This window comes from Vigna unguiculata, chromosome 5 (genome assembly GCF_037176805.1).
Source record: "Vigna unguiculata cultivar grain cowpea cultivar isolate G323 ecotype 2 chromosome 5, ASM3717680v1, whole genome shotgun sequence".
NCBI classification, from domain to species: domain Eukaryota; kingdom Viridiplantae; phylum Streptophyta; class Magnoliopsida; order Fabales; family Fabaceae; genus Vigna; species Vigna unguiculata.
Window position 1 is genome coordinate 47637124 of NC_140796.1, and position 19990 is coordinate 47657113.

Consider the following 19990-nt stretch of genomic DNA (forward strand, 5'->3'; position numbering starts at 1 on the left):
TTCATTACCTATAAAAATATTTGTTAATAATTTAAATTATAAACTCTATCGATAAAGTTCATTAATAAAATTGAATATAAATCGATGATTTTATTTCCATATTAATAAAAATTTATATGGAAATTATTGTAGTAATAATCAAATTAAAAATATTTATATCATAAAAAAACTCATATTTATATTATTTTCTAAAATGTCCATAAATGTTCCAATCAAATCATAAATGCTACTAAGTAAATGAAAAGTATCTCAAAAATTCCATTTACAATATAGTGAATTAAATATAAAACATATATACTCCTCCCGGAAAAAAACATAAAAAAATCTTAAAATTAATAAAAATAATATATAAAAAGCCTTTCATAAAATATTCTTTTAGGAAAAGATATTTTAAATTTCCTTTTTACGAGGAAAGACGTATAATTAAGTTGAGTTTATAAAAGCAATTAAAATTAATTTCACTCAATCTTAACTTGGTATATTGTTTAAGTATAATTACATGGATAAGTAGTATTAATTACTACTGTTTTTTGGTGGTATTTTAAAAAGTTCCATACTTTTTTACTTTAATTTTACTTTAATTATAGTTTTAGCATTATAAGTAAGAATGTCAACGGAGCGGGTAGGATACAGATCCCATGTACCCTACCCACTAGACAAAACTTCATCCCGTACCCATACTATATCCGTTCGAATATTCGTTATGTAAGTACCTGCATATTTTTTAATATTTCCGAATATTCACGGGTACCCGCGAGTATTTACAAAAAAAAAATATTTAACAACAACTTCTAATCATAATTTCAAATAAAACTACAATGCATAACATTTATAAATTTCAAATAAAGTGCAAATAACTCATTTAAATAGTTTTGAATGAAAATTTACAAATAAATGGAGATTTTTTTAAATCAATTGATAAAAAATAACCCATTCAAAATTAATGAATTAATGTTTTAATCATTTTTTTTTAATTTAAATTATAATATTGTGGGTACAGGTATCCACGATACGGATACTATGACACCCATACACACCCCTTTAACATGCGGGTATAAAAAATATCTGTACCCGTTACCTGTGGATATCCATTTTCAATATCTATTTCTTACCCATTACGGATTTTATCCGCGAATACCCGCAAGTATGGATTTTTTTAACTTCCCTAATTATAAGTCTCAAGATAGCCTATAGAAAAGAAAAAAGAAAAAAAAAACTTATGTTAAGGTAAAATTATTTCACTTTGATAAACGTGGTATAGAAGATCCATATCTGGATTTGGACTATTTGAAAAGCTAGTATGCAGTACTCTAAGGTTGATCGTGAGAGCTCTCTTTTACTAATATATATGTCTGATTCAGATATCCACTAATATAAATAATAATTTATGCCACAAGATAAGTGAATGTGTAAACAAGAAAAAAATAAAACCAGCTCTTATCCTTCTCAAAGGGTTATGCATTGCAATTGACTGAGGTTAGTAATAATAAATAAAAAAATAAAATTGGCTGAAGCAAAGAATACTGTAACATAAACCCTAAACCTAAAAGGAAACTGAAACAAATACAGTATACGAAATAGTATACTAAGAATTCTTAGTTATTATTACTATATTAATATGGATTAAATATGTTTTTAGTCCCTTAACTTTCAGTGAATTTTGGAATTAGTCTATTTTAAAACTTTGGACCAATTTAGTTTTTCATCTTTCGAAATGCATGAATTTAGTCTATTTAATCAAATTTTGTTAAATTTATTTGACATTTCAAGCACATTTCATAATAGTATTTGACTTAACATTAAAGCAAAAATGTGTCAAACATAATAAACAACTCAAATATAATCTTGAAATGCGTACGAAACATCAAATAAACATAATAAAATTTGATTAAAATGATTAAATCCACGTATTTCGAAAGATAAATGACTAAATTGGTCCAAAGTTTCAAAATGGACTAATTCCAAAATGTACTGAAAGTTAAGGGACCAAAATCATATTTAACCTTATTAATAATAGTTAAAATTAAAAAGAGAAGTATATTTTAAAAGATTTATATCATCACCACCTACCTCTTGAATATTTCACAGCTCCTAATCTAAACATAAGAAATGACTTGGTGAAAGATAAAAGTGGTAATTTTCTTCAATGAACTTATTTATTTATCTTTTTTTCAAATAGAATAAATGAAATTTTATACATTATCTCTTATTCATTTTTTTTTAAAATTGACCTTTTCAGTGCTTTTGACATGAAATTAAAAGAAAAAAAAAAAACGTATTTTTACATCTCTTAATCCAAACACACCCTCAAAATCTAATCAAATGAAGCATAGTCAAAGATTCCAATCATGTTCATATATATAACATAATATTACCCATCTCCATTTTCTGGAATGTACAAGACACAAAATCCAGAAATTTGTACTGTGTTTGGTGAAAAACCTGTTGGGGATTTAGAGATAAGGTTGTGTTTGTTTTATTATGAAAGCAAAGATTAAAAGAACAGTTAAAGTGCAAAGTAGGTTGGAATGAAGCAGTACTTTGTTGGGAAAAGTAAACCATTCATCCAAAGTTTCCTGTTAAGGAGACAAATACAAATTGCCAGGCTCCACCAACTTCACAAATTCTACGTTGTATTTGTGAAATCCAAGAATATAAACCTTTATGGATAACAACAAATAACTACAATGTATTTTGAAGCAAAAAGCTACTATGAAAAACTGATCTATAACTTTGAGAGTTATAAGTTATTAATAATTCATTGGTGGAATTCTCATATTTAAACAATAATAAATCAAATGAACCATACATTAGAAGATAAATTATAAATTCACCTTGATCTATTTTAAATCACATGCATTAAACAACATTTAACTTGAAAAAGTATAACTAAAAAATATCAAAAAGTGAATTTATTCTATTTTAAATTTTGATCTTATGAGAATTTTTTTTACATAATTTGATCTTCAAACAAATGAAAGATGAGATCAAAGATAGAAGAAAAACGAATTTTTTTTAAAAAAAATAGAGAAATTATATTTTTTATAAAATAAAACTCAATTAATAAAAATTATATTTATAATATAATATTTTAAACAATAAAATAATAAAGTACCATCTTTTAAAAATCACTACTACTTTTTATTATTTATTTATTTTTAGAATTCACGTAACATAGTTATTTAATCTCGAAAAACAATCATAGAAAAGGATAAAGATCTGGATTTCATTGTCCACACTACAATTATTTACATTAGAAAGTAATAAATAGTTACTTTAATAAATTGACCAATCTAATGATGTCTAAATAGCAGTAAATCGTTTAGAAAATTATAAAATTAGTGATAGTTGAGAAATCATCATTGCGTATATTAAACGAATACAAAAAAACTGTTGAAAATGTATAACAAAAACCTATAGAAACAGGAAAAGGATGTACTCACAAGTCGTTTTCTTTCATATCTTATAATAACACTTGTAAATAAAAATACTATATTGAACTAAGATATTTCCAAAATAAAACATAAATTAAATCAAAATTAATAAAATAGGTTTTAGAATTTGAGCACAATATGAGATGTTAACTATGTCCTTAGAAATAAGATAAAATGTACTAACTTAATTAGCTTTATCTGAATTCGAGTAAGGTAAGACAGAAGAAAATAACAGAAAATAGGTCAAGCTTAGGATTCTTTAAATTAAGAGAAAGAGTATATTTAAACAGAAACAAAGATGAAAATTATATTAAATATGATTGATGTAATTAACAACAACAAAATGTGTAAAAAATGACATAAATGTCCTTGCATTATTTTTATTAAAAGTATGTATAAATTTCATTTAAATAGTGAATAACTAAATTAGAATAATTATAACAGTTGTAAAAAATATTATTTAAAAAATTTATTAAAAGTATGCAATTATATATATACATATATATATATATATATATATATATATATATATATATATGGGGTTGAATTTTAATTATAAATATTTCAATATTACAGGCACTAAAACCCGTGCATGACAATGAATTTTTTAAAATTTTACTTTTAATAGTTTATAAATTATGGTAAGTGTGGATGAATTATATTAGAAAATATAAATTGATTATGTAAAGAAGATTTGAAAAAATAGTGTCAATTAAAAAAAGTATTTGAATTAATAAATTTCTGCCAACAACTTAACTTTTTACTCACAATAAGATTGTGATTCTCCCACAATTTCAAGAATAACTATATAATTCAAATCAGAATTGAAAGAACAAATATATCTATACATTCAACCAATTATAATATTTTATAAAAAAAAATTATTATTTTTTCTATAAATTTTAATTGTTAGATAATTCCTTTATAGATAATTATTTCTTAAAAAATTATAAAATTTGCAAGTATATCCTGTAATTTTTTTGCAAAAAACATTTTGTGAAAAATATATTGGAAAAAAATTGATAGCAAATTCTTGCAAACCATTATTCATAACAAATTTTGCATGTTTTTCCTAAAAAACAATTTTCAAAATAAAAAGTTGGGAGGAAATATGCGTTTTTTAAATAGTAAATTAGATACCAATTTACAAAAAAAATATATATATTAGTTACTAAAATAATCTCTACTATGAATAAAAAGTTGTAATTGTTTCTAAATTGGTTTCAAGATTTAACTACCAAAGTTTTTCCTACCAAAAAAACTGGTCACTAAACATTAGTTACCAAAAGAATTAATTTATGTTGGAAAAAACGCAACGTCAATTAAGAATATTATCGTATTTATCTTCGATAATCACCATATTAATTGAGAAATAGGATAAAAATAAGGAACACAAGAATATAACGTAGAAAGTTCAAATATGAAAAAAAAAATCGTGGTTGTTGTCCAAAGATAACTAGAGAATAACCACTATGTACAAATTTTTACAACACACAAAAAACACTCTGAACCCTTTAATCCCAAGTATACCCACACTCTCCCGAGTAAGAATTTAACTACACATCACAACACCCTACTACAAGAATATAAGAAAAGTCAAACACTAGCTCAAAGTGTCTTTGACTTGGGACAATGAACATCATGGAGTTAGAGCCTATTATATAGTCACTAACACCCACTCCTTAGTTTATCTTAGCGATGTGAGACTTTCAAGATGTATTATTTTCATCTGTCCAACATTCTTCACCTTGGTTAAAATAAACACATCCCGAGTAAGAATTTAACTACACATCATAACACCCTACTACAAGAATATAAGAAAAGTCAAACACTAGCTCAAATTGTCTTTGACTTAGGACAATGAACATCATGGACTTAGAGCCTATTATATAGTCATTAACACCCACTCCCTAGCTTATCTTAGGCTATGTGAGACTTTCAAGATGTATTATTTTCATCTCCCCAACATTCTTCACCTTGGTTAAAATAAACACATCTGCATTGCCTATACCAGCAATCATACTCCACCATAAAGATTTCACTTGGAATTACCTAGAATTTTCACTTGGATTTAAGTCATCCTAAGAATTTCCACTTTGAATTAAACCATCACAAGAATTTTCTCTTGGAATGAAATCATCCAAAGTATTTCCACTTAAAATTAAACCATCCCAAGAATTTTCACTTGGAGTTAAACCGTCCCAAACATTTTCTCTTGGAATTAAATTATCCCAAGTATTTTTCACTTGAAATTAAACCATCCCAAGAATTTTCACTTGGAATTAAACCATTCGAAGAACTTCCATGCATCATGCATCAATGCTAACCAATGTCCGTATATAATCACCACACACCTTGCATCAATATTAGTCAATGCTTGTTCATAAACATCATACACCATGATGCAATGCTAATCAATGGCCATGCATAAATCTCACGCACCTTGCATCAATATTAGCCAATACCCATGTATAAAATTATCGCAAGAAAAATTCATCTAAGCAATCACAGTCTACCCAACCAAGAATTACCACGTGTCACAATCTGTTGGAAGTCCTACATCGACTAGAGATAAGACTAATTCACAATATATAAATGGGGAGTAAACCTCACCTTACAAGTCAGATTTGTGGAATTGAGTTAGGCTTAAAGCCCACTTCTAACATGGTATCAAAGCCAAGTTAGAGCTCATCCTAATAAGTTTTTTTGGACATTCTGTTCCACCCGATATAGGGCTACTAATGAACCACTCATTCATTTATAGTCCCACACACGAGATGTATATACCTCGGCGTGAGGAGGTGTGTTAGAAGTTTCACATCAACTAGAGATATGGCTAATTCACAATATATAAATGAGGCGCAAACCTGACCTTACAAGCCGGTTTTGTGGGTTAAGTTAGGCTTAAAGCTCACTTCTAACACAATCCTCCAATTTCAAATATGACCAACCAATAGATACCACATGTCACAATCCTCCGGTATCAAATATGACCAACCAGAAGTTGTCACATAATCTTCTTCTTCCTCAAGTAGATCTGCAACATAGTGAACATTTTGCATCGCACAACCACCATCAGCCCTCCATGCAGTCACCGCAACAACCAAATCAACACCCTTCGCCAGAAACCACGTCGCCATCGTATCGCCACAACACCCATTGTCAATAAAGCATTGTGCAATCCTTGCAAAAGGTCGCCATAGAGATCTCGAGAGCTCCATCGTTTCCACACAGATCTAACGTTACCAAATGCTGCAATCCATCACACACAACAACCCAAATCCCTAAGCTACACCACACGAACAAGATCTGTAAACCACAGAGCACTTCCTCCATGCACATGCCGCAAACTACGACTCACATAAATAAGACCTCCATGCACATACCGCAAACTGCGACTCACACAAATAAGATCTTCATTGTGCATCACTCACTAGACCACACAAGTACCAACAACGGCATCCCCTACAGATCCAGGAGCACACTCGACACGAAACACGAACTCCACAACAAATCAATGACTCACCATCCTTGCACTTCACGAACCCAGTTGTAGATTCACCACGCCAGCACGACGTTGACAATGATCCTTCCATCAAATTTCTCATTAAAACTTCAACAAACAATGATGATTCTTTAACAATAAGTAATTAATCTTTTCTAATGTGGAAGATCAGACTAAGCTGCAACCAAAGAGCATACTAAAAAAAAAAATTTACCGAACCATAACTCTTGATAGCACTTGTTAGGAAAAACGCATAATCAATTAAAGACATTATTGTCTTTACCTTCGAGAATTACCCTATTAATAGATACAATACAACAAATATATAAGATAAAAATAAGGAACACAATAATATAACATGAAACTCCAAATACAAAGAAAAAACTACGGTCGTTGTCCAAAGACAACTAGAAAATCACCGCGTGCAAAGTTTTACAACACACAAAAACACTCTCAACCCTTTAACCCCAAGTATACACACACTCTCCAAAGCAAATATTTAATTACACTTCACAACACCCTACTACAAGAGTATAAGAAAAGTCAAACATTAGCTCAAAGTATCTTTGGGCAAAGAACATCATGGACTTAAAACTCATTATATAGTCATTAACATTCATTCCATAGTTTATCCTAGACAATGTGAGATTTTTCAAGACGTGTTATTTTTATCATCCCATCAGTTTCTACTTAATTAGTAACCAATCTAGTGATCAATTATAACTTTATATTTACAATATTGACTATTTTAGTAACCAATAATTTTTTATTTTGTAATTGATATCTAAATTGATTATTGTAATGACTAACAAATTTTTATCACTATTATTTAAACGTTTTTTTATAGTGTTTAAGAAGCTATTATAATTTTAAAAAATTTGAATTTTTTAAAATGTCTCATGTCAAGTAAAACTAAAGTTAAATTATACTATTTAGGTGAAATACGATTTTCATCTCACATGTCAATTTTATTTCATAGTTAAATTTTTAACATTTTCATTATTCCCAATGATGAACTTTTAACAAAATTAGTAAGAAAATATAACATTTATAATAGTTTAAAAAGTAAAACTTTTCTCATGCGCACACTAACATTTTTATCTTCAACTAAGATAATCCTATGCAAATCAATTTGCTTTTAAAATACGGAATGCAAAGTTATAATAATTGAATCTGATGACGCTACATCCACATAAGGTCACTTTATTTATGCATGATAATGCTTCATCGTAATAATGTTTACGTCACATTTTCCACTGAGATATATTGGCAATATATGAACCATTAATTATCATACAAGGCCAAACCTATTGGAACCTTAAAAGTATACAAAATAATGAAAATTGTGATGACAGGATCAGTATCGGGATATACCCCTACTATTTTAGTTTTGTATAAACCATTTATTTGATTCCAGCTTTCTCTAATCAAACCCTAATTTATCAAATGAATATTCTCCGTATTTAAAAAAGAAAGGCATAAACATGTCTCAGCTTCAAAATAGGGGTAAGAAAAAAATGAAAAAGAAACTGCGTGAACGTGGATCGAACACCAGCTTTCTCTAATCAAACCCTTACAAAAAAAACAAAAACATGTTTCAGCTTCAAAATAGGTATAAAAAGAAAAAATGCACCAGCCGGGAATCGAACCCGGGTCTGTACCGTGGCAGGGTACTATTCTACCACTAGACCACTGGTGCTTTTGTTAAAAATTTTGTATTGTATGTTTATATTACTAAATTTTATTTGGGCCTTAGGTTTGGTTCATTTTAGTTTGGACTCAAAAATTGTGAATGTGGGCTGAATGACTTTTGAGGCTTTTGATGATCCTGGTGCTACTTTTTTTTGCAAACTTCAACGTCTGAGACTCCTTTTTTAAGAAGAGTTGGTTTATAATTAACTAAAAGTATGAGTGCAATGCAACCATCTAAGTAAGTTGGAGGGGTTGAATAATAGCCACATGTTTATTTTATATTATATTTAAGGGTAGAAATTAAGTTACCTCATTGTTGTCTTTTTTAAAATGGATCATGTCACACGCTTATCATACTTAAATGTTCTTATGGTTGGACCTAAATACGAAAAAGGTTATGAAGGCAAATGAGAAAGTTAAGGTAGAACAAACCCACTCAATATATAAATAAGTAAAACATACCAATAATAACGTAAGACTATATGTATCCTTTCAAGTATACTTTAAGTGAAATTTCAAATAATGACAAATAGAAAAAAAAAAATGGTGTTGAAACAGTTGTTATTCCAGAATTTACTTAATATAAATTAATCAATTTTAAAAATGATTAGCAATATTAAGAATTTTAAGATAAAAATTTGTGTTTAGAAGTGTGCATATAGAGATCGCAATGGGAGCACCATGAGTTTACCATCTCGAAGTAAAAATTTATTTACATTTCTATTTTTATAGGTAATGGATATAACTTCTTGTTTCATCATCATTTCATTAAGGGAATGGAAACACACATTATTCAAGTCGGAAATCTACATGTAAGTTTAAATTTCATATTAAATAGGTGAAAAATCAACAACATATAAAAGAATAGTCATAGACTTATTATTTTAAGGTTTTAGAATTAAAGTGATATCCATACTTTATGTGTGAATTTGACTTATATTTCATTGGTGTTGTGGGTGAATTTTGTCTCGAAAGATCTATCAAAGTCAAATGTTAGTCTTGGTGACGAGCTCAGACGAGTCCCTCTTTAGACAAACATTATTTGTCCATTTAATATTCTAAGTATTAATTAAATAAAATGTTTGCATAAAATAAAAAATATGATATTATTAAGTATTCAATGATAAAATGATACATATTTTTTTTCTCCAATATCAAATATAAAGAAAATAAATTTATAATTATTTAAATAACTACTAAATAGAAGTCAAATAATTATAGAAAAGTAAAAATGATCAAATGTGAATCTTAGAAATAAGATACAAAATTAAGAACTAAATAAACATTAACATATTATGTCATCTAAATAAAATAGATAGGCTTTAGTAATTTAAAGGAGGGATGAGTGCATGAACCATTGTATATCTCCTCCAGGGATGTCAAAAAAAATTTGTACACGCGGGTATTCGCAGATAAAACCCGCAATAGGTAGGAAATGAGTATTGTAAATAGATACCAACGAGTAACGGGTATGAGTATTTTGTATACCCTCATGTTAACGGAGCGGGTACGGGTATCACGGTATCCATACCCGTGGATATTCGTACTCATTATATTTTAATTTAAATTAAAAAAAATATGATTAAAACATTAACACATTGAAATTGAATGAGTTATTTTTTATCAATTGGTTTTAAAAAAATCTCAATTTCTTTGTAAGTTATCATTCAACACTATTTTAATGAGTTATTTGCACTTTGTTTGAAATTTATAAATATTATGCATTGTATTTTTATTTGTATTTATGATTAAAATATTTTTTTAAAGAATTAAAATTTTCTTTTGTAAATATCCACAGATAACCGTGGATACTTCCACGGATATAGATACAAGTACATGACGGATATTTATTCAGCGAGTAGGGTATGGAGGCTCTATTACCTGTACCCTACTTGTCATGCTGACATCCCTAATCTCCTCCCTACACGATTTAAAAAAATGGATATTACTCATATTCATGTCTAATTAATTTGGAGATTTGTTTTTGCCTAACGGCGCTTAACCAGACAAATTCAATCTCTTGATCATTAATAACTATATTTTGATGGCTAATTCTACTTTTTGTCCATTTATTTCATTCTAAAAAAATCCTTTGTTTAATAGAATAACACCAAAATATATATATATATATATATATATATATATATATATATATATATATATATATATATATATATATATATATATATATATATATATATATATATATATATATATAACACCATTGTATCTCTAGGATTGAATTTAAAAAATATGGTCAAATTAGAATAATTATGTATCAGTTGATTTACACTATGTTATTGAAGCTATTAGGAGAATTAATTAAACGAGGTAAATAAAAAAAATACTGTACATTTAAAAGTAGAATTTATTTTTGTCTGAAATAAAGTAATCAGATGTGAGAATAATAAATTGAAAGAATAAAAAAGTAATTCAATACAAAATGAAATTCTTTTTAAAGCTAAAATTTCACGCACTTTGTTTACACTACAAATTTGACAAAAATCCGTTGATTTGAAATTCATGAATAGGGGGCAATTTTTGTGGTGTTACCTTTTTCGGTTGGATTGTGTTTCAGAGCAAAGACCCAAACATTCTGTTTTTGGAACTCTGGTCAACCTTGATGGTGCCATTTTCGTCAACTAGGTTAAAGATTTTGTTTCTTTTTATCTGAAAAGCAAAAAAGAAAAAAAAAAGAAAAAAATTGTGTGTGACGTCTACTTTCGAAAAGAAGGTGAGGGGAAAATGCATACTTGCCACAATAATTGTGTAGAAGGAAAGAATTATGAATCCACGGTTCAAAGAAAAGAAAACAACAAAAAAACTTTACAAAAATAACAAAGAAAAATGTGATTCCCACATGTAGTGCAATAATCAGTTTTCGCGAAATTCAAAATAAAAATATTCTTACAATCTTGTTCCTTTATTATATTTCAAATCTCAAATCAATGATTTGTTTCTGTCACATTCAGATAATTCAGCCTAAAGAGTGAGAGACAGAGGTGCCAAACACCTTTCTTCGAAGCTACATATTCAATATTCATACAAGTTATTAGGCATGGCTTTTAGGGTTTCTTCCAAGCTTATCTCATCATATGAAATAAGCCAAACCATAAGATATATTTTATAATTTAAATTGTATTTTCCTCACTGCTAACCTAATGGTTTTTATTATATGCTTAAAATGGCTACGTTTCATATTTAATTAAATATTTTTATGTTTGCTTCTTTAGTTTATCATGATGTTTGCTTATGAACTCACACTTAAAACGTGCTTACCTTAATTAAACATAAACCAAATTCTTTGTATTTAGGATTTAGTATATGCGCGTGACTCTCTTTTTTCTTTTTCTTTTTCTTTACACATTTAGAAGACTAAAATCAAATATTTATATATTTAAATAAATTAAAAGTATATTTAATTCTAATAATGCGTACTAATATTCAGATAAAATAAAGACGGAAGAGTTATTACTATATTAATATTTGCAGCATTTTTTTACTCTTATATTTGCAGTATTATTATTGGTTTAAAAATCAATTCTCAAATATAATATTTAATAACGGCTTTTCGCATAATTTAAAAAACACGTGAGTTCTTTTTCCAAGGAAGAAAAATAGTTGTACTGTTTGAATTTTTAGTTAAAGAATGACTTAACTAAAACAGGCAAAAAAGAAAAAAAATTCTTCTTCTTCCACCTATAGTTCCTTTTCTATACCAAAGAAAAAACGTGTTTTAGGTATATTGACTTCAATCCTGTGCCAAAATTCTATTTGAGGATATAATTTGGGACAAATTTCTTTGAAAACATTAAAAAAAAAAAAGAACAAAAAATTAGGTAGATTTTTTTCGTAACTAAAATGAGCTTATAGTTTAATGTATAAGCTAATTTATAAAATTTTTGTCCAATATTTTTTTTAAGTTTTAATTTTTAACCTAGATATGAAAATATTAATTTTAGTTTATAAATATACTACTTTCATTTTCTATATTGTAAAACTTGCTAGTTTATATAAAGAATTTTTTTTTCTTCTAAAAATGCTTATAAGTATATTTTAAATTATTAAATATTCACGTAATATATTATTCTAAAATTACATAATGAGTGCAAAAAAAAATTCTAAACGAGTTTGTTCTTAATGTATTATTTGTATAATGTATGTTTTTATTAGTGTAAAAAATTACATTATTAATTCTAAATGAGTTTAATATTAATATATTATTAATTATAAAAGAAATTTTAAATATAATTGTTCTAAAAATAATATATTAATATTGTAATGTATTTTAATTAAATTCAATAAATATTTAATAGAATAAATATGTCAATTATACTTTCTGTTTGTCTAATAATTTGAAACGTATACGACTTTAACTCCCCCAATAACTTTCCACTCAACTTGGATATTCTTATTTTTGTAATTGAACAAATGTAATTTTTTCATCAATCAAATTAATCATTTACCAAGTTGACATAGAGAAAAACAAAGTATTCGTCAAATTATTAAATAATCACGTGTTGTTGAAAACGTATGAGTTGAAGCTATGTTTCCTAATAAAAATTTATTATCATTCACAGTATGTTAAGTTGAGAAGAAAAAATAAACAGAAAAATATAATATATTTATTGACAATATATATTTAAATAAGTGGTCGTGTAAATTACATTAAATATTTAATCACTGATATATGAACATGTCCATTTGCATATAAAAGATGCATGCTTCTATATGAGATGCATTGAGTCTTAAGTGTGAATATGTAAATATTATTTTGAAAAACGCTTTTATAAAAAAAGTTAGCTAGATACTTTTTTTAATGGAATCTCTCTTTCTAATTATATTTTTCATATAAAAAATTCACCAGGAGATCGAAGTTGGATACCGTCCATCTATATTACTTTAAAATTATTTGGATTTTTTAATTAGAAGTTGAGATTAAGATATTAAACAATAATTTAAAAATTCGACCATAGGCAAACACAAACCAAGAGGTAAATGAGTGTGCATTTTTTAAAAGAAAAAAATAAATAAAATGAAGTCCCTTTAACTAACCCACTCATTACACTTCAAATCCATGACTTCTTAGGGCGGTGTGGTTGGATCTTTGTCGGAAAAATAAACTATTTCACCCATCTCTTCTTCCTTAAATCTCACTCTCTTTTTTTATTTTTAGCAAATGCTTGACCATCACTAGTGTCCACTACTTATTTTATTTTATTTTAATTATTTATTTATTTAATTTTGTGATTTTTTCCATTGCTAAGTTTCTTTCAACTTTCCAGGAATTGTTGTCTCGCCGCCAGCTACCAACCAATGCCAATGTTCGGCTAAATTCAAGAATCAATGAAACTAAATCTAAAACTTCATCCAAAGTAAACACAAGGTCTTCTTCTATTGTTAATGTTCGGTGTAACTGCATCATTAGTTAGGCTTAGACGTATTTGTTCTTCGTTCTTCCCTTTATCTTCAGTTCTCTTGTTCGTTGCCACCCACAATGTCTTCTCCTACTTTGTTTTTTCTTGTCCTTAATTTGGTTCTTCAAGTTTTGAGTTCTGTGTCCGCAAATGAATTTGTCTACAACAGAAACTTCAACTCCTCTAACGTGAAACTCTATGGGAATGCCACCATCCAGAACTCAGTTCTCACGCTCACAAACAAAACTTTCTTCTCCATAGGACGTGCCTTTTACCCTCACAAAATAAAAACGAAGCCATCGAACTCTTCCACCGTTCTTCCCTTTGCAACTTCCTTCATCTTCTCTGTTGCCCCTTGTGAGAACTTCCCTGTTGCTCATGGTTTTGCTTTTGTTTTCACCCCGGTGATGGCCGTAAATGGAGCACTCTCGGGGAACTACTTGGGTCTGTTTAACCGCTCCACTTCAGGTAACTCCTCCAACCATGTTTTTGCGGTTGAGTTTGATGATTTTAGGAACGAGGAGTTCAACGAGGAGAATGATAATCATGTGGGTGTGGACTTGAATTCGATGATTTCTGAGTATTCTGAGCCTGCTGGGTTCTGGGGTGGGAGAGAGGGCGAGGAATGGGAGGATTTGAAACTGGCTGATGGTAGAAATTATCAGGTTTGGATTGAGTTTGAGGATTCGGTGATTAATGTTACTATGGCACCAGCAGGGAAAAAGAAGCCTCGCAGGCCTTTGATTAGTAAACCTATTAACCTTTCTTGGGTCTTGTTGGATGAAATGTATGTGGGGTTTTCTGGATCAACAGGGAGAATGGTGGACTATTGTAGAATCTTGGCTTGGAGTTTTAGCAATACCAACTTTTCAATTGGTGATGCTTTGAACACCAAGCATTTACCCGTGTATGTGCATCCAAAAACGTTGCTGTTTAGAACAAATGGTTTCATCATAGGTGTAACTTTCGGGGCATTTTTCATGGGGGGTTTCTGTGCTTTGGTGTTTTTCTGTAGTTTGTTCAAAACCAGAAAGGAAGAGAAGCAGGAAAATTTTGAAGACTGGGAATTGGAGTATTGGCCACACAGGATTAGCTATCAGGAGATCTGTGATGCAACAAGTGGATTCTCTGAAGAGAAAGTGATTGGGATTGGAACGAGTGGGAAAGTATACAAGGGAGTTTTGAAGGGAGTAGTAGTTGCGGTGAAGAGCATCAATCACGAGACACAGCATGGAATGAGAGAGTTTCTGGCAGAGATTTCAAGTCTTGGCAGAATGAAGCACAGGAATTTGGTGGGTTTCAGAGGTTGGAGCAAAAGAAAAGGAGGAAAACTTATACTGGTTTATGATTACATGGAGAATGAGAGCTTGGACAAAAGGATCTTTGAGTGTGAAGAGGCAATGCTGCTGAGCTGGGAAGAAAGAGTTAGAGTTTTGCAAAATGTAGCTGATGGGATTTTATACCTGCATGAGGGTTGGGAAGTTGAGGTCTTGCATAGGGACATCAAAGCTTGTAATGTACTACTTGACAAGGACATGAATGCTAGATTGGGGGATTTTGGGCTTGCAAGGCTGCATCGCCAGGAACATGTGGCAGACACAACAAGAGTGATAGGGACTCTGGGGTACATGGCACCGGAACTAGTTCGAATTGGGCGACCGACGGCGGCGTGTGATGTGTTCAGCTTTGGAGTATTGGTTCTAGAAGTGGTGTGTGGGAGAAGACCAATCATAGCAGATCAGCCACCATTGGTTGATTGGGTGTTTTCCCTTATAGAGAAAGGGGAGTTGAATTGTGCTATTGATGAGCGTTTGAAGGGTCAAAGTGGCTATAATGCTGAGGAATCTGAGAGGATGCTTCATTTGGGTTTGTTATGTGTAGGTGATGATCCTGTTTCTAGGCCAACAATGAGGCAAGTGGTGAAAACTTTGGAGGGAATAAAATGCACCGAGTGCAATGAAGAGTGCATCCATTTGGGTCTGCTTGGAAAAATAAACTCAGCAGCATCATGGTCTAAAAGTTCTACAAGTTCTTCCTATGTAAATTATCCTACCTTTGATGAAATTTTGCAGACCAAGTTTTATTCTACAGCATCTTTAAGCGTCTCTTGTCCCAGCCCACAGCCACAGTCAGAGTTTGTCTCAGAAGGAAGGTGAGACCTGCAATTGATTAAACCACTATGTTAATATTGAACTTGCAAAGAGCTAATGCTGCTGTGATCAAGTTACAAACATGTGTAAAGTTCGAGCACTTGTTGCTCCAAATGTCCGAGTTTCGCTAAAATAGTGATCTCAAGTCTCAACGACTGATGTAGCTAAGATTTGCATAAAGTTGGGGTGTTTTTTTTTCCCTCTGCTACCATAATTTTTTTTTTTTCAAATTTCTTTCTTTGGTGTTCTAGTTCTTTGAATACTACTTATGTTGAACGTTCTTTCTTTGACAAATCTTGAATGAAACAAAAAATTTAATTTAAACGTGGTGTCTCATTTTCAGTATTTATTGCATCTGAAACAGTGGTCCTTGCAAATATTAGTTATTTCATTTCATTCCAGCACATCTCTGCATGATTACAGCATACGATGACTTTTGGCAACTTTTATGTTACTGTGTTTTTTTTTTTTGAACGACAGAAACACATGATTAACAAAATTTTGAAGATACTCGTGTGTAGCAAATAATTACGATCTATTTCCCAAGAAATGATTAATGAATGGAACCTATTTCCCAAGAAAAATCAATTTCCTTCTTTTTTTAACCATACTTTTTTTCCTCTTTATTTTCTAAGACCAAGCACACCCAAGTATCTCGTGTATGCAGGACAAATATGTAAGACCAAGCATACCCAGGTATCTCATGCGTGTAGGACAAAAATCTAAGACTAAGACTGGTTTGGGATTGGTGATTATTTGTTGTATTGCTGAGATAATGATGGTATCTACCACGAATTTAATTTAAAATTAGTTGAAAATAAAAAATATTATAACAATGCTTCAACAAACCTTCAATAAATATTCACTTTCTTATAAAAAACTTGCAAGATATTTTTCAACCAGACACGTCTTGATCACCTTAATGGTCCATCTCCGACGAAATAAATGCAAAATTTCTATGACATGTGTGTGTGAATTGACAATAAATAACAATAACCTGCGTTGGCCGTTACCTCTTGCTTTTGAAGGGTTAAGCAGTTGCAGAGCCAAAGATTCAGATATATATGCAGCAGCCAAGTTCAATTGGGCAAAGTTTTCCTTCCATTTTCAGTCCCTTGCCAATGTCTCCATTGAAGCTCCTTGTCATTCTTCTTCACACTGCAACCACTTTGTGTTCAGTTTCCACCACCGAATTTGTCTATAACACAAACTTCAACTCCACAAACATCATTTTATATGGAGATGCCTCTGTAGAAACCTCCATTCTGACTCTCACAAATTCGAGTTTCTTTTCCATTGGCCGTGCTTTTTACCCTCACAAAATACCTACCAAAAAAGCCAACTCCCCCACTTTACTCCCCTTTGCAACCTCCTTCATTTTCTCAATTGCTCCCATCAAAAACTTTTTCACTGGCCATGGCTTTGTCTTCCTATTCACATCATCAAGAGGTGTAAATGGTACCACTTCAGCAGAGTATATCGGTCTTTTCAATCGTAGCAACGAAGGCAATCCTCAGAACCATGTTTTTGGAGTTGAGTTTGATATAGTCCAAAATCCAGAAGAGTTCCATGATATTAGTGATAATCATGTCGGTGTTGACATAAACTCGCTTCGCTCTTTAACTTCACATGAAGCTGGTTATTGGGGAGGAAAAGGTGACAAAAAGTTTAAGGTGTTGGAGCTAAACAATGGACAGAACTATCAGGTATGGATTGAATTTATGCACTCTCAACTTAACGTTACCATGACTCGGGCAGGACTAAAGAAGCCTAGAGTGCCTCTTATCAGTAGCAATGTAAGCCTTTCAGGGGTTCTTATGGATGAAACATACGTTGGATTCACTGCAGCAACAGGGAAGATAGTAGACAGTACTAGGATTCTTGCTTGGAGTTTTAGTAATTCAAATTTTTCAATAGGTGATGCTTTGGTGACAGAAAATTTGCCTTCATTTGTACATCATAAAAGGTGGTTTTCTGATAGGCGAGTTTTGGCTGCAGGTGTGACCATTATTTTGTGTGTGTTAATCACTGGCTGTGGTTTTGTAGTTTTTTTCATCCTGCGCAGAGGCAAGACACTAGAAAAAGTTGAGGACTGGGAACTGGAGTATTGGCCTCATAGGATTGGTTTCCATGATATTTATGCAGCAACAAGAGGGTTTTCTGAAGAGAATGTGGTTGCTGTTGGAGGGAACGGGAAGGTGTATAAAGGGGTTTTGCATGGAGCAGAAGTTGCAGTGAAGAGAATCCCTCAAGAAAGGGAAGAAGGGATGAGAGAGTTTTTGGCTGAGGTTTCAATTCTGGGCAGAATGAAGCACAAAAATTTAGTAGGATTGAGAGGTTGGTGCAAAAAGGAAAGGGGAAACTTGATTCTAGTTTATGACTTCATGAGCAAGGGAAGTTTAGACAAAAGGATATTTGAGTGTGAAGAGAGAATGGTGCTGACATGGGAAGAGAGGATTCAAGTTCTGAAAAACGTAGCCACAGGGATTCTGTACCTGCATGAAGGTTGGGAAGTTAAGGTCTTGCATGGTGACATTAAAGCATGCAATGTTCTTCTTGACAAGGACATGAATGCAAGGCTGGGGGATTTTGGATTGGCTCGTATGCATGATCATCATGGACAAGTTGCAAGCACGACAAGAGTAATTGGGACAATAGGATACATTGCTCCTGAAGTGATTCGAACAGGAACAGTGTCAACTATGTCTGATGTGTTTGGTTTTGGAATATTGGTACTGGAAGTAATTTGCGGGCGAAGATCAATTGAAGAACATAAACCAGGTCTTACTGATTGGTTGGTGTCTCTAATGGTGCAAGGCCAATTGCAAAGTGCTGTTGATGAAAGGTTGAAGGCTAAATGGGGATACAGCGCAGAGGAAGCTGAAAGATTGCTTCATTTGGGTTTGTTGTGTTCAGATTCTGACCCTAGTATTCGACCAACGATGAGGCAGGTTGTGAAAATGTTGGAAGGGGAAATGGACAACACTGATGAAGAAAACATGGAGATGAGTTTGCTTGGAAAAGTAAAATCAGCTGCAATGTGGTCTAAACCTGAATGTGCTTTTCCTTGCAGTGGTTACCCAACTTTTGATGAAATTAAGATGTTCAGTTTCAGTTCTTGGACTTCTGGGAGTGGCTCGAGTACTTTTCCAGGATCAGAGTCAGAAATCATCAGAGTAAACAGATGATGTTTTTACTATTTCATTGTTACAGATTTTAGTTACAAAAAACTAAAGTAACCAATAGAGAATATTCTAGGTGTAGCTTTCTTGCTTGTTTGTTTGGATGTAGCATGCATCACCAAAAAGAAAGAAAACATGAGATCAGTTACTTCAGGGTGTGATTTCTCTGTTTTTATGAGATTTTGTTATATTAAACTCTGCTAAGAATTGTCTGGTATTCATGAATTGTGAATTAGATGAATGAGTATTGAATTGCCTCCTTTGATTATCGATGAAATTAAATTCTTGAAACGAACCAATTTGAAAGAAAATAAAATTGATTGTGCATTGTTTGACTCATGGGAATTCTTTTTCTTGTAAATATCTACTTAGTTCTTGTATATAGATTTCATTTTCAGTAAATTTTGTGGGTTGAGTTAATTACTTTTGAAATATCCTCAGCTAATTACCAAAATTTAATGAGATAAGCTTTCAAGAAAAAAAATATTAATGAGATAAAACTTTTTTTTTTTATTGTTAGGATTGGTCATAAATTGCATAAATCATTGTTCTTTCTCCATACATTAATTGGTTAAGTAGCAAAAGGTTAAGGAAAAGAGAGATGTTTAAT

At 30.8% G+C, this 19990-nt stretch overlaps 1 protein-coding gene, 1 non-coding gene and 1 pseudogene across 3 annotated transcripts; 2 read left to right on the top strand and 1 right to left on the bottom strand.

The window, feature by feature from the left end:
* Positions 1 to 8567: 8567 nt before the first annotated feature.
* TRNAG-GCC (transfer RNA glycine (anticodon GCC)) lies at positions 8568 to 8638 on the bottom strand. The gene has a single exon. It is a non-coding gene; the product is annotated as a tRNA-Gly (tRNA).
* A 5079-nt stretch (positions 8639 to 13717) lies between these two features.
* LOC114185606 (putative L-type lectin-domain containing receptor kinase VII.2 pseudogene) lies at positions 13718 to 16522 on the top strand (annotated as a pseudogene).
* Positions 16523 to 16967: 445 nt separating this feature from the next.
* Positions 16968 to 19555, top strand: LOC114184168 (putative L-type lectin-domain containing receptor kinase VII.2). 2 transcript variants are annotated; one of them, XM_028071432.2, is made up of 2 exons: positions 16968 to 18115; positions 18197 to 19555. In XM_028071432.2, the coding sequence occupies exons 1-2, from the start codon at positions 17263 to 17265 to the stop codon at positions 19384 to 19386; spliced, it is 2043 nt and encodes a 680-aa protein (XP_027927233.1). In that variant the 5' UTR covers positions 16968 to 17262; the 3' UTR covers positions 19387 to 19555. The 2 variants fall into 2 exon arrangements, with proteins under 2 accessions (XP_027927233.1, XP_027927232.1); XM_028071431.2 differs by having other exon boundaries at positions 16969 to 19555.
* Positions 19556 to 19990: the final 435 nt, after the last annotated feature.